Source organism: Erinaceus europaeus, chromosome 3 (genome assembly GCF_950295315.1).
Source record: "Erinaceus europaeus chromosome 3, mEriEur2.1, whole genome shotgun sequence".
Classification (NCBI taxonomy): Eukaryota; Metazoa; Chordata; class Mammalia; order Eulipotyphla; family Erinaceidae; genus Erinaceus; species Erinaceus europaeus.
The window spans coordinates 137,018,018-137,033,007 of NC_080164.1; the positions used below are offsets into that span (position 1 = coordinate 137,018,018).

Consider the following 14,990-nt stretch of genomic DNA (forward strand, 5'->3'; position numbering starts at 1 on the left):
GTGTCGTTTATCACACCGTATGTAACATCAGGGAACAAATATAAAAATAAAGTTTCTAAATGAAAAGAAATCACACAGCATTTGAATTGCAGGTTTGTAAGAGAATGAAATGATTTCTTCTTGGAAAATTAGCAGTTTTCCATTTCTTGTTTTTAAGAGTTAGAACATCAACTATTAATTTTTGTTACCAGAAGGCTTTACTTTTTTGGAGGAAAGAAATGTGTACTTTGATTGCTTATTCATATGTATGCATTATGGAAAAATCTGTCACATTTGTATATGATAACCAATTAAAAATATAGTCTTCATAATTGTACCCCTTAAAGCCATTAATCATGAATGTGTAATCACAAGCATGAATCCAACAGCAATTCTTATTATAAAATACTCCATACATATGGACACATACTAGAGAATATCTTTAAGTAAATGAATTATGTATTTTGCTTACCAGTCTTCTACAAAATGAAATTATCTTTTCATTTGCAGTTTTAATTGTGAGAACAAATTAGCACTTTCTGCTTGAATCTTAGGTAAATAGAAAGCATCTCACAAAAATGACAAGTAGGTATAAAAATATGTGGTCAAAAAGTTTGAGTAATATATCTGATACTGTCTGTTATTCACATTTTCTGTTTGTTTCTAGTGCTACCATTTGACCCCACTCTCATTCCCTCCATTTCTCACTGCCACTTTCTTTTCTTTCCTTTCTTGAGATGACTAAATATAAGTAGTAGTAAAATATAAAGTTAATACTTAAGAAAGGAACCGAATATAAACTTGGGAAGTAAGGTCAGTAAAAAACAAACAAACAAATAAAAACCTTCAGTATTGCTTTGCTGCTTTGCCACATATGTGACCCAAGTACAAGCTGTGTCCCTGGAGGAAGCTTCAGTGTTGTTGTTTGTCTGAGTCTCTTATTCAATATATCTAAAAATTTCTACCCAGTATGGTTGAAGCACTGATGACACATCAGACAAAAACAACAAAAGGACAACTTGGGGAGTTTTTATAAAGATGATCTGGGGCTACGGAGAAAGCATAGTAGTTATGCAAAAGATTTTCATGCCTGATATTCTTAAGGTTCCAGATTCAATCCCCAGCACCATCAGAAGCCAGAGCTAACTAGTGCTCTGGTCTCTCTCTCGCTCTCTCTCATTAAAATAAAGAAAATATTTCCTTAAAAAGGGGGGAAAAGGGCTGGGGAGACAGCATAATGTTTATACAAAGAGACTTTCATGTCTAATGTGCCAAGGTCCCAGGTTCAATCCCCAGTACCACTATAAGCCAGAGCTGAACAATGCTCTGGTCTCTCTCTCTTTCTTTCTCATTAAAATAAGTAAATAAATAAATATTTATTTTTAAAAAGAATTAAAAAATTATGATCTGCTAATGGAACTATTCTCTTAATTTTGTCCATTAGAAACACTTGCTCTAGATATCAGTTTTTAATATAACTACTATTTCTTTTTAAAGGTATATTATAAACTTCAAAGAAAAATAATCAAATCTATCACAGAAGATTTACTCCATAATTTCCCTAAGGTTTCATTTATATTGTTTCAATATTCAGCTCCATTATTTAAAGGTTAAAAAGCAATCTAAGGAAGATAAACATTCTTTCAAAAAGGCCAATTTTTGTGCAGAATTTCTGAAGAGGACCTGGGAGGTTGAAAATTAATTGCAAATAGGACTTAGACAAAGATGACACAGGCGAAATGCTGGCACCAACAATAGCCAAGAGCAAAGTGGTGCTCTGGTCAAAAAGTTAAACAGCAGAATTTCTAGAGAAATGTACATTCACATATTCCTAATATTCATTATTTTTTTGACATCAGAGATAGGGAGAAACTGAGTAAGATATAAAACCTCGATTATGTTAGACAGTTGGAATACAGGATACTTCCAAAGATGAATGGGTCCTGTCTTGAGCTGGAAGTAGAGAAACTCTTTACTAGTATCAATGTAAGCTGAATGTTGCTTACTGGTTGGTCAGTTCGGTTGATTCCAATCAGAAAGAGCAGTTCTGCAACAAAGAGGCTGATACAGAGGTTCTTGTGGATGGTATTGCGATCACTTTGGAGCCCACGGAAAAAGCAAAATGTAAAGATGCAAATCAGGAGACAAACAAGGGACAGCAAAATTCCAACCCAGGTGATCACATCCAGAAGAAGATCGTGGACTGCATCACTGTGCTAGAAATATAAGAAGAAAACAATAAGTTGTAATTATACATAGTCAGAATGTTTTATAAGGACCTGGATCCCTGAAGGACAATTTTAATAATGTGCTGAATACCTTGAACACACAATGAATAGTGTGAGATAATTATAGAGACTTTTCAGTCCAAACATAAAGAAAGCACTTTATCTTTTCTCTGTGATGTATATCAACTTCTGATATTCCACTATGTCAAGATGTTTACACCATTATTGGCACATTTTCAGGATACTGATAGTTGTAGGAAATCAACTGAAATTTATCTACATACTTCAAAGAAATACTGTTTTTAAAGCCCATATCACAAGTTCATATTATTGCTATGTAGAGTACTATTAAAAATTAAGCTGTAGATTTAGATGAGTGGTGTTTCAACTGAAACACTTTAAATCACCTGCAGATTTTTATGAGAAAAATATACTTCCGTCCGGGACTGGGTTATGGTGCACCTGGTTGAGCATACATGTTACAATGTGCAAGGACCTGGGTTCGAGCCCCTGGTCCCCACCTGCAGGGGGAAAGCTTGACAAGTGGTGAATTAGGGCTGCAAGTGTCTCTCTGTCTCTCTTCCTCCTTATCTCTCCCTTCCCTCTCAGTTTTTGGCTGTCTCTATCCAAACACAAATAAAGGTAACAATAAAAAAAAGAAATATACTTCTGTACTATAAATTCTGATATAAATATCAGAATTCTCAAAGTTGTGTTCATAAAAGTATGCATTTTACAAAGATTCTCAGTTAGAACTGATGAAGCACTACTTATGTGTACTTTTTACTTAGTGGATGATCTAAAAAAGAAAATAAAGAAAAAAAGAAAAATGAGGATATTTACTGCATTTATATTCATATTGCACAGCTTAAGAAAATCAAAAGTTTGATCCTTAATGGGTTTTGCATAAATAGAGTCTATTAGACAAAGATGGAAGATAAGTATTCAGAATTGCCCAATTCTGATATGCCCAATCATAGCATAATACAATAGAGATCATAAAAAGAATAAGCTCGTGATTTTTTTTTCTATTGTTAAAACTTATCTTGGGGGGGGGGGCAGGATATTCTGTGAAAACAGTCCTGTGAACTCTATGCTTGTCATGTTCCTTGATCTGTTCACTATGTCATTTCCATCCTTGTTCTAAAAGCTAAAAATTTATCTCCAGCTTGTGGTAACTTGGCTCCACTCAAAACCATTTAAATGAAGTTGTAAATTAATAGTGGGCCAATACATCAATGTGTCAAGTTTGGAGCAGAGTTCAAATACTGTCTATGACCATCAGTTTTTCTTTCCTTTCTTTCAAAATTCATTTGTTTATTTTAATGAGAGATACTTTTTTTTTATTTTTAAGTTTCTTGAAAATATTTCAAAAGCTAATTCTAAGGGGCCAGGTGGTGGCAGACCTGGTTGAGTGTATGTTGCAATGCACAGGGACCCAGATTTGAGTCCCTCCCTGGTCCCTACCTGCAAGAGGAAAGTTTTGTGAGTGACGAAGCAATGCTACAGGTGTCTCTGTCTCTCTCCTTCTCTATCTCCCACTCCTCTCAATTTCTGAATGTCTCTTTCCAACAAATAAATAAAGATAAAAAAAGTTAAAAAGCTGGGGCTCAGTGGTGGCGCACCAGGTTGAGTGCATATGTTACAATACTCAAGGACCCAGGTTCAAGCCCCTAGTACCCATCTGCAGGGAGGAAGCTTCACTAGTGGTGAAACAGTGCTGCAAGTCTCTCTCTCTCTCTCTCTCTCTCTCTCTCTTTCCCTCTCCCTATCTCTCTCTCCCTTCCTTCTTGCCTCCCTTCCATCCTCTCAAATTCTGGCTGTCTCTATCCAACAATAAATAAAGATAATAAAAAAAATTTTAATTAAAAAGCTAACTTCTATCAATAGGGAAATAACTAAGCAATGAGTAATTTTTTAAATGGTACTCTAAAGAGTGTTAGGTTAATATTCTGGATATATACTTATAATCATGAACTTTTAAAAAATCTGAAGAAAAAGAAATGGCAAATGTATTTATAAAGTCTGATATCAATTTTTAATTTTTTTAATATTTATTTATTCCCTTTTGTTGCTCTTGTTTTATTGTTGTTATTTATGTCTTTGTTAGATAGGACAGAGAGAAATGGAGAGAGGAGGGGAAGACAGAGAGGGGAAGAGAAAGATAGACACCTACAGACCTGCTTCACAGCTTGTGAAGTGACTCCCCTACAGGTGGCTCAATCCCAGGGGCTCAAACCGGGATCCTTACACAGGTCCTTGCGCTTTGTGCCACCTGCGCTAGACCCACTGTGCTACCACCTGACTCCCAAGTATGATATCAATTTTAGAGGAAATAATAAATGATTACTTTTTTGATGTATGAGAAATTTTTCAGATAAAAGCCATGATACAGTTTTCTAATGGATACCTTTTCCAACTATGCAGATCATACATTTTAATATTGTTTTAGGATGGAAGTTACTACATTTAGTTCACACTGTTGGTTTGTGTTAAGAATGTATAAAGAATGGGGATTGGGTGTTGGGAATTGTGTGGAGTTGTACCCCTCCTACCTTATGCTTTTGTTCACTAATCCTTTCTTAAATAAAAAATTAAAAAAAAAAAAAAGAATGTATAAAGAATCCTCATTCTAATAGTATTTATTTTTATTCATATTTTGTGCTTTCAAAAATTATTCAGACTGTGGAAATTTTTTCTTACAAGTAAGCCACTATTCTGTAACCTGAATATTGACAGATATGAATTCACAGTTGTTATTTGATAAAGAACTCTGCTAGAACACGGTCAGTGAAACAGCTTCAAAATATTCCTGCATAACTCTAGATATATTTTTTGGAAGGAACTCAAAACATGAAAGAAAACCACATGAAATTTTGCTTTAACTGCCTTGTTCTCCAGGGGATACTACTAAAGTGGTATTGGGTACCTGATAGTTTAAATTACTCTTACTAGATGAGAGTGGAGAATGGTTAGTGCTACCAGGTTTTCTGAACAGAGAGCTATTTGCTCTCTTCTTTGACTCAAAGGAAAGATGCTGTGATTGAGTATCAAGCACCAATGTTCAGCACAGCAGTCTTCCATAATGGGAAAATGGCAGTATAATACATTCTTAAATGTACCCTAAAACACTAAAAATGAAAAAAAAGAAAGAAAGAAAGAAAAGAAAAAAGGAAGAAACCACAAAGTCCTGCCTTTTTCTGTATAGTTGCATTACAAGAAATTTATTATTTACTCAGTGGCTTGCCAGATCCTTCAAAAACCCCATGCAGCATTACTAAGAGAAGAATATACATTAAAACACCAGTGCAAACAGTATCTGATGGGGAAAAACAAAGTTTAGTATAGCTCTATAGCTTAAGAAATATCAACTCTAACTTGCATATTGCAATAGTCTAATAGTAGAGTCGTTTAAATACAACTGACCACTTGCATTTTATCAATAAGCTAAAAGGAAATGAACAATAGACAGGAAGACTAACAGTGGATGTCGTATAGCTTTTTCAAAACAATACCTTGCCATAAAGGAACTTCTAGGAGGGCTGGGCAGACATGCACCTGGTTGAGCGCACATGTTACAGTGCACAAGGACCTGGCTTCCAGCCCTGGTCCCCACCTGCAGGGGGAAAGCTTTGCAAATAGTGAAGCAGGGATGCAGGTGTCTCTCTATTATCCCCTTCCTTCTCAATTTCTAGCTGTCTCTATCCAATAAATAAATGAAGATAATAAAAATAAGTATTTTTTTAAAAGAAACATCTAGGTAGACAGGTAATGAAAACAAAACTAAATCACCTTCAGGAGGATGGTTAAGAAACAAAAAAGACACTTCCTGAGTATGCTTGTAACAATAATAGACAAAGTATTCCTATTAAGAAATAGGCCTGTCTTTGCACCACGGCTTCCTACTTGTTCTACTTCACTGCTGGTGGTAGAACAGAAAATTGAGAGGCTGAAAAAGAGAATTATATGGAGAGAGACTATAAGAGGAAGAGAATAGATGTTACAATTCTGCTCCACTGTTTACAAAGCTTCTGCATTTTACCACTTATTTCTACAAAACATTGTGATGTGATACTATTATTATTTCCAAATTACAGATGAAGAATCTGAAGCATAGAGTACAAGTAATTTACCAAAGATAACTTGCATACAGCAATTAACAGATTTTTCTTTTATTGCCACTAGGGTTATCGCTGGGGATTGATGCTGGCACTACAAATCCACTGCTCAGAGATGCCATTTTTTCCCCTCTCTCTCACTCTCCCTCTTTCTCTCCTCCCCTACCTCTCTCTCTCTCTCTCTCTCTCTCTCATTTGACAGGACAGAAATTAAGGGGGGCAAGTAAAGAGATGGAGAGAGAGATACCTGCAGACCTGCTTCACCATTTGTAAAGAGTTCCCCTCTACAGGTGGGGAGTGGGAGCTTGAACCTAGGTCCTTGAACACAGTATCATGTAAGGTTAAGTGAGTGCACCACTACCCAAATTTAAATTCAGTAACCAAATTAATGGTAGGATGACCAATTGCCCAAGTTTGTTCAGGGATGTCCTAGATGTAGCCCCACATTCTTGCATCCTGAGAAAGTTCTTGTAAGTAACTTTGTATAGAAAAAGTCACAGGAACCACAAATAGTTGTACAAATTTGTATAACACACACACACACACACACACACACACACACATCAAGACAGTTTAGAAAATACAGGACAGAAACACTACTACTTTCAGTATCAGGGAGATCTGTGGTATTGATAATATAATTTTCCTCTGGCTATTGATGTTAGCAACCATGATTTACAGTTTTCAGCACTGTATTATACTCATTGCTCTATTGTTGAGGGGGGGGGTTGCCTCTGTCCCCTATTCTGAGTTCGCCAAGCCTTCACAGCAAATAATTGATAAAACAGCATGGTTATCCAGGTAATTTTATTAGAAACAAAACTTGTTAGGAAAGAGAGAAAGAGAGAGAGATTAAAAGAGCGAGTAAGAGTAGAGAAAGACTTACATGATGCAGTCTACGCCAGAGAGAAAGTAAGCCAACGAAGTAACTCAGTATCTGGGCTATAAACTCAAAACCCCGCCTAGACCTCCCAAGCCACAACTGTAACCACTCCCACTTCTGGGCGGAAGCTTGTGTAAATTCTCCCTCAACACTATCATCAGTCAGCTTGTGAAGCGACTCCCCTGCATGTGAGGAGCCGGGGTGGGGGTGGAGGGTGGAACCGGATCCTTAAACTGGTCTTTGCACTTTGTGCCACGTGCGCTTAACCCTCTGCGCTTCCGCCCGACTAACTCTATCATTCTGAATGCATCAATGTAAGTATATAACTTAGTATTTGTAACCCCAAATCCTTTGATTTTGAAATGTGCTTTGCATCACAGCGTCTGCTGTTACAATGTTCAACACATTGTATTCATGCTTTCTAACTTTTCACAGAGGTAACAGCTCCGCTATTAATTATTCTTAAATACTAATAGCTGTCACTGTCAAGTAGTAAGAATTCATATGTGAATAATCATATATTAAGTATATATTTATCTGGCAGTGCTGTTACCTAGTTGGCCCTCTAAAAACTGATCACTCCTTGCTTTTTCTTTTCTTTTTTTTTTTTTAATTTTCTTTATTTATCAGATAGAGACAGCCAGAAATTGAGAGGGAAGGGAAAGAGAGATAGAGAGAGACAGAGAGACACCTGCAGCCCTGCTTCACCACTTGCAAAGCTTTCCCCCTGCAGGTGGGGACCAGGGACTTGAACCTGGGTACTTGTGCATTGTAACATGTACTCTCAACCTAGTGCGCCACCACCTGGCCCCCAACACTCCTTGCTTTTAATAAATTCACTGGCAGTAGAGAAGACACAGATCCTCTTCTAACACTGAATTGAGAACTTATTTACTTATTTATTTATTTTACTACTGCACTATTCAGAACAGACCTACATGGTGTGGGGTATGAAACCAGGATTTTCAATCTCAAGTATGAAAGTCTTTTTGCATAACCATGATGTAATCTCCCAGCTCCTTAAAATTACATTTGATATTGCTGAAATTACTATGAGAATTTTCAGTATATATAGCCAAAGTTTTGAAAAGTTATGATGGCATATGCAGCTATGGTAGTATAGTGCTATAAATCAACTATCTGACAATTCACTGGAAAAGAAAGGCAGAGAACTGACCTAAATTTGCCTCTTTTCAGGAAAAGTTAGTTTTACAACATTAGCTAAATATATATATAAAATTAAAAAATTATTAGAAAACTCATTAGAGAGGCTGGGTGATGGCACACGTAGTTGAGCACACATGTTACCATGCACAAGGGCCCAGGTTCGAGCCCCCTGGTCCCCACCTGCAGGGGGAAAGCTTTGCAAGTAGTGAAGCAGTGCTGCAGGTGTCTCTCTGTCACTCCCCCTCAGTATCTCCCCCTTCCCTCTCAATTTCTGGCTATCTCTATCCAATAAATAAATATAGATAATTAAAAAAATTAAAAAAAGAAAGCTCATTAGATATTTGGACCTTGATAATTAAATTAACTTAAATACCTGCTGTATCAAGATCTTAATGCTTTAGGACAGTTATACATACAAAAAGATAAAGAAACATATGCTTCCAAACATAATTTTGATACATCTTTGTGATTTAATTCCTAAAACAACAATAATTTAATACAGGAAGACATTCGTGTAACTTCAGCAATAAATAATGGATATGGGGAGTTGGATGATTTGCTTGTATACAAAAAGTAATAACTTAAAGAACTGGCTTCCCTTCAGAGTATACATTGGGAAAATAAATTTTAATTCTTTTACTAAAGGAAAGATGCATTCCTGTTATTTCCTGGATTTATTTTTCCTCAATATTTTCTGGGTGTAGGGCAACGTGAATTTTTAATATGGTGATTAGAAAGCTCCATTGAGAAGTAGTGCTAGTACAAAGACTTTAAAATAGGTTGAAGAAGCTAGTTATGAATCTAAGAGATTTCAGGTCTAACTCAAGCGAGAAGGCCATTATGGCTAAAGTCAAATAAGCAAAGGAAAAAAGTAAAGCCATAAAATGCTAAAGGAAATGGTTAGAGGGTGGGAACAGGATTAGCTATTTTGCTTTAAAATGAAAAGACCAGACTAGATGAAAGGGTTAAAGTACTTGATTTTGCATTTTAAAAGGATAATATAGTGTCTTTGGGAGACTCCATTAAAGGAATGTCAGTAGTTTGTCTCATATTTAAAATCTAACCTGTAGTTTAGGTTGAAAATAAATATACCTAGGACAAAGAGCAAAGTAAGACCAATTAACATGCTATAACATAACAACAGCAACAGCAAAAGGTAAAAGAGATATGATAGGAGCTCGGAACTCTGATGCAGCAATGAATATGCTAAGACATCAGATGCTAGGTCTGCAGACGTCACAAATACAAGCTCTGGTAACAACAACAAAAAAGTAACAAATATCCGAGTTCAACTATAGAGTAAGAACATATCTATGCTAAATCTAGGTTTATACTCTGGCCAGAGCTATAATGAAAAGTCTTGGAGATGAGCAAGAACCAGCAAAGGAAGTTAAGAAGGACCAGTTACTGAGGAAAAAAACAAGACTGTTTGTGTCTAAGGCAAAGTGAAAAAAGTGTTGCAAGAATATGACTGATAGGGAGTCGGGCGGTGGCGCAGTGGGTTAAGCGCACGTGGCGCAAAGCGCAGGGACCAGCATAAGGATCCCGGTACGAGCCCCCGGCTCCCCACCTGCAGGGGAGTCGCTTCACAGGCGGTGAAGCAGGTCTGCAGGTGTCTATCTTTCTCTCCCCTCTCTCTCTGTCTTTCCCTCCTCTCTCCATTTCTCTCTGTCCTATCCAACAACAAAGCAACGTCAACAATGGCAATAATAACCACTATGAGGCTGCAACAACTAGGGCAACAAAAAGGGGGAAAAATGGCCTCCAGGAGCGGTGGATTCATGGTGCAGGCACCGAGCCCAGCAATAACCCTGGAGGAAAAAAAAAAAAAAGAATATGACTGATGCGTATTCTCCCCAAATTATCTATTATATACACCCTCGTATTCTTCAGAGCTAGACATGTAATTGAATGTCCTCTGAGTACTCTTGTATTAGATGACCCTCATCTGCATTGCAATAGCAGTGTAAAATTCAATTATAATACTCATCAAAATTATGACTAGTTTCTTTTCTTTCACTTTTGTTGTCATTCTTATCGTTGTTGTTGTTGTTCTCATTCTCTTCCTCCTCCTCCTCCTCCTGCTTCTTATTCTTTTTTAATTGCCACCAGGGTTATTGCTGGGGCTGGGGTTAGGGGTCTAACCTGGTCTTTGTGCTAGGTAACTTGAGTGCTCAAACAGGTACACCCTTAGCCACCCACTTTTCTCACCTATTCTTCCTCTCAAAAACTAGGAGTTCCTTGAGAGTCAGAAGCTTCACTGGAATTATGACAACCATCTAGTAGTATCTTTAGCAGACGAAAAGGAGGAAGTTACATCTATTAAGAGCCCATTGTGCAGCAGGCAATATACTAATAACTTTATTTATATGCTAAAAATGTTGATAAGTGGACAATAAGCTGAATGAAAATCAGAAAAATGACAAGTGCAGTGCAGTGCAGTGACACATTAGAGTGTCAACATGGAATAAATAGCACAGCTATGAAGATGACTGGGCCATGTTTCCTTTGTCGATTTCCCTGCAGAGTTAGAAAGTGACAACTAACAAACATAAATGTATATTCCAGCCAGATGCTACATTTCCCACTGTGCATGAATAAATTATTGTTTTGGTTTAGATATTGATCTAATGGCAGTTTGGTTAGTGTGCTTCTTTTGTGGCTTCTATGAATAACAGATGTGCTTGATTTCTGTTTTACAAATGCTAAAATCATGTGTAAGATAAAAATGGAACTGATACAGGCTATCACAAGACATTATGATACAAGAAATCCAGAGCATACATATTTTATGACTGACTCTTAAAGGAAAATACTGATTTTCATTTTATTTTTGCCTCTTGTTGACACACACAATAATGGTCACAGTCAGGAATCATGTGTAGTGGACTGATAAAAGTTTATCAATGAACCAAGGAAAAGATATTTTGCTCTTGTCTCAAAAATTATCCACTTTTTCTGAATTTTAATTTATTCCCTATTCTAAAAAAGTAGAATTCTAGAGATATACTAATACATTTCAGATTTAGACCTGATACTCATCAGCAAAATCAGTTTTGATATATTAAGTTAATTTGCCATGCTCTCACATAAAACTATAGATAGTCCTTTAGGGAGTTGGGTGGTAGTGCAGCAGGTTAAGCACGCGCAGCGCAAAGCACAAGGACCAGTGTAAGGATCCTGGTTCGAGTCCCCGGCCCCCCACCTGCAGGTGAGTCGCTTCACAGGCAGTGAAGCAGGTCTGCAGGTGTCTGTCTTTCTCTCCTCCTCTCTTTATTTCTCTCTGTCCTATCCAACAACGACGACATCAATATCAACAACAATAATAACTACAACAATAAAAAAAACAAGGGCAACAAAAGGGAATAAATAAATATTTTTTAAAAACATATAGTCCTTTAAAGAACAAAATTGTGAACAGTTCTAACACATTTAAGATAATTTTCACTCTGAAGGTGGTAGCCAATCTTAGATTTAGTCTTCATCTGAGACATCTCTGTATTGTCTTTCAATTCAACAGCATTAGATAAAATCTTGGATGAAATGATTTGAATAAATGACAGTAGGCAAGTAAAACCTTTGACACTATTTTCACTTTTTAAAATATGTTAGGCAGTAATGCTTCCTTTATTTTTACTGACATAAGAGAAATGTGAAAATCTATATAACTGGGGCTGGGTGGTGGCACACCTAGTTGAGCACACATGTTACAATGATCAAGGACTTGAGTTTGAGTCCCAGTCCCCACCTGCAGGGGGAAAGCTTTGTAACTGGTGAAGCAGTGTTGCAGATGTCTGTCTCTCTCCGTCTCTATCACCCCCTTCCCTCATGATTTCTCCATGTCTAACCATAAATAAATAAAGATAATAGAAATTTTAAAAAGATAATATACATAATTGCTTGATACTAACCTTTGCATTAATCTCTATACCAACTCAAAACCCATGTCTCTATATGTTCTAAGTATATAAAATATCTAAACCTCTTCCATGCCTACTATGACAGTCACAGTTACTCTAGGAAGTGATGGATACAGTGAAGTTAGCCATGTTCTGATTTAGGAAACTATCAGTTGAATTTTTCCTTAGAATAGTGTTCTTTCGAATGGATAGACATGACTACATTATGTTAGAATTTGTCAAATCCTTTGCATTATAAACAAGTGTATTTACAGCTGTTCTCCCAAATCAACTTGAACTTATATAATATGACATATATTTAATCTTCAAGCTACCAGATTTCAGCTTCCTAAACCCATTATACTAACCTTTGGACTTGGCATTTTATCTTGTTCTGTTCATGAGGTTATGGTCTAACATTTATTCACTCTGACTAAAAGCATAGGAGACTGGGTTTTTTTTTTTATATATATAAATAATGGTTTTTAAACAAAATTCCTTTAAATATTGTAGTTACTTATTTAGAATACATAGAGAAATTAAGAGGGAATGAGGAAATACAGTGGGAGAGATAAAGACACCTGAAAAAGTTATTTACAACCCATAAAGCTTCTTCTTGCAGGTGGAAATACCTATGTATGAGAGTGGAAAAACTTTTAAGAACTGGCTCACAAAATTATCACTACTTACAGTTTGTGCCCTGTTAGTCACTACAGTTTACAGCTAGATTGTATGCCATAGAACTTTTATTTTATGATACATATCTTACCTTAACTTCCACATGTGCCATCAGTACTGCAAAATTGGTTAAGTGGTTACAAGAGCATGTTGTATGTGTTTTATTTGTTGTCAGGAGCCGACAACCTTGTGTTGACCAATAACCCGTCATTGTGCGCTTGGAATAGCTCCAAAAGGAACAATTAGGGTTGAAATTTTCTTCAGACTGCTACAGGAGAAAAAAAAGATCAATAAAGCTAATAACTACCTTGTGATAATGTAAAAACGATGGGCATTTTTCTTTACATCTAGCAATAATTTCATACTCTTCCAACTTTTGTGGCAATACTGATCATTGACTTCATCTTAGCTGGGCCTCATTACTTCTAAAGAAAACTTGAGTATACATTATCATTCATTTCACATGAGTAGAGATAAACTCCTTTTCTAAATTAATATTGAAGGAATACTAGTATTAATGTCCCAGAATCACATCAATTCACTCACAATGTCAATTGCTTTATGCAATTAGCATTTGAATGGTTTTTAGAAATCTCTGTCTACAATATTTACATACACGCAAATAAATCTACATGAAAAGATATAATTACTTGTAATATATGAAAAAAAATTTCTATTTCCACTGAACATATTGCTAACTCTTTTTTATTATGGAGAATCACTTATAAGTCTATCTATAAACGACATGTCATTGTCATTAAGTGCTTATACATTCAAGTATTATTCTCATCACTCAATTCAAATAAAATGTCAATATTGTCTGTTAAAAGAAAATAAATAGATGTATATTGGACAACAGAAGTAGAGAAGAAAATGACTATGTTTCATTTTAAATAAATACATATTTTTACCTTAATACATACATGTTTTATACAACAACTGATCATGTTACTTTCCTACCTTGATATGTTTAACAGTGAACACCACAGGATCAGCCAAATAGACCTTATTACTGAATTCTTTATTTATTGCTGCTGTAATAACAGGGGAATTGACAATAACAGAATGATTGGTGGACATAGCCTCTGTCCCCAACTTCATGCTGGCATTCTCCGTAGATAAATATGGCCCCAAGTTGTTATAAAGAACAAAGGCCACTCTTATCTCTCCTAAAATAAATACAAATTGGAATTAATACATTGGGAAGAAGTTTGAGGAGTCTGTACATTCCTATTAAATTAGATAGTACTAATCAGATTTTAATTAACTATGCATAATAAATAGTAAAAAACAAGCACTTATTTCAACCAAACTGTGAAGTCATTTACAAACAATGTCAAATGATATTGAAATAACTACAGATCCCGATTAAATAATGAAACTCAAACCCTATCTCATCCTTTATTCTAAAGTTAATTCAAGATAGATTATAGACCTAAACATAAAAAAAATCATAAAGTTTTTAGAGTAAAATATAGGTTTGAAATAATATCTTTGTGGTATGGAAAAGCAAAGATGTGTATGACAACACAGAAAATTTATGTATGACAACACAGAATCAAGAAAATGAATGGACAAGTCACAGACTAAGAAAATTTATATTTGTAATATTATTAATATGTACTTGGCTCATCAATATATAAAGCACTTTGGGAATCGGGTGGTAGCGTAGCAGGTTAAGCACAGGTGGTGCAAAGTGCAAGGAGCCTGTAAGGATCCCAGTTTGAGCCCCCGGCTCCCCACCTGCAGGTGAGTCACTTCAAAAGTGGTGAAGCAGGTCTGCAGGTGTCTGTCTTTCTCTGCCCATCTCTGTCTTCCCCTCCTCTCTCCATTTCTCTCTGTGCTATCCAACAACGATGACATCAATAACAACAACAATAAAACAACAAGGGCAACAAAAGGGAATAAATATTTAAAATATATATGCTTATGCTCGTCAATATTAAAGAATAAAGTGAAACAGTGAAAGACAAACACAAACTTTAAAAGATATGTAAAAGACCAATAGACACATGAAAGTTCTTCAGCATCATCATCT

At 35.9% G+C, this 14,990-nt stretch overlaps 1 protein-coding gene across 22 annotated transcripts in view; it reads right to left on the bottom strand.

Moving 5' to 3' along the window:
* Window positions 1-14,990, bottom strand: part of ADGRL3 (adhesion G protein-coupled receptor L3) — an 848,379-nt gene that overhangs the window by 109,716 nt on the left and 723,673 nt on the right. For 19 of the 22 annotated variants that reach the window (XM_060188015.1, XM_060188014.1, XM_060188010.1 and 16 more), the window contains 3 exons: window positions 13,913-14,121; window positions 13,044-13,220; window positions 1,986-2,195 (listed from right to left, as the gene is read on the bottom strand). In XM_060188015.1, coding sequence (XP_060043998.1) covers window positions 1,986-2,195; window positions 13,044-13,220; window positions 13,913-14,121 — 596 coding nt within the window. The remainder of the gene's footprint in view (window positions 1-1,985; window positions 2,196-13,043; window positions 13,221-13,912; window positions 14,122-14,990) is intronic. The other 3 variants (XM_060188009.1, XM_060188000.1, XM_060188003.1) reach the window with 1 other exon arrangement.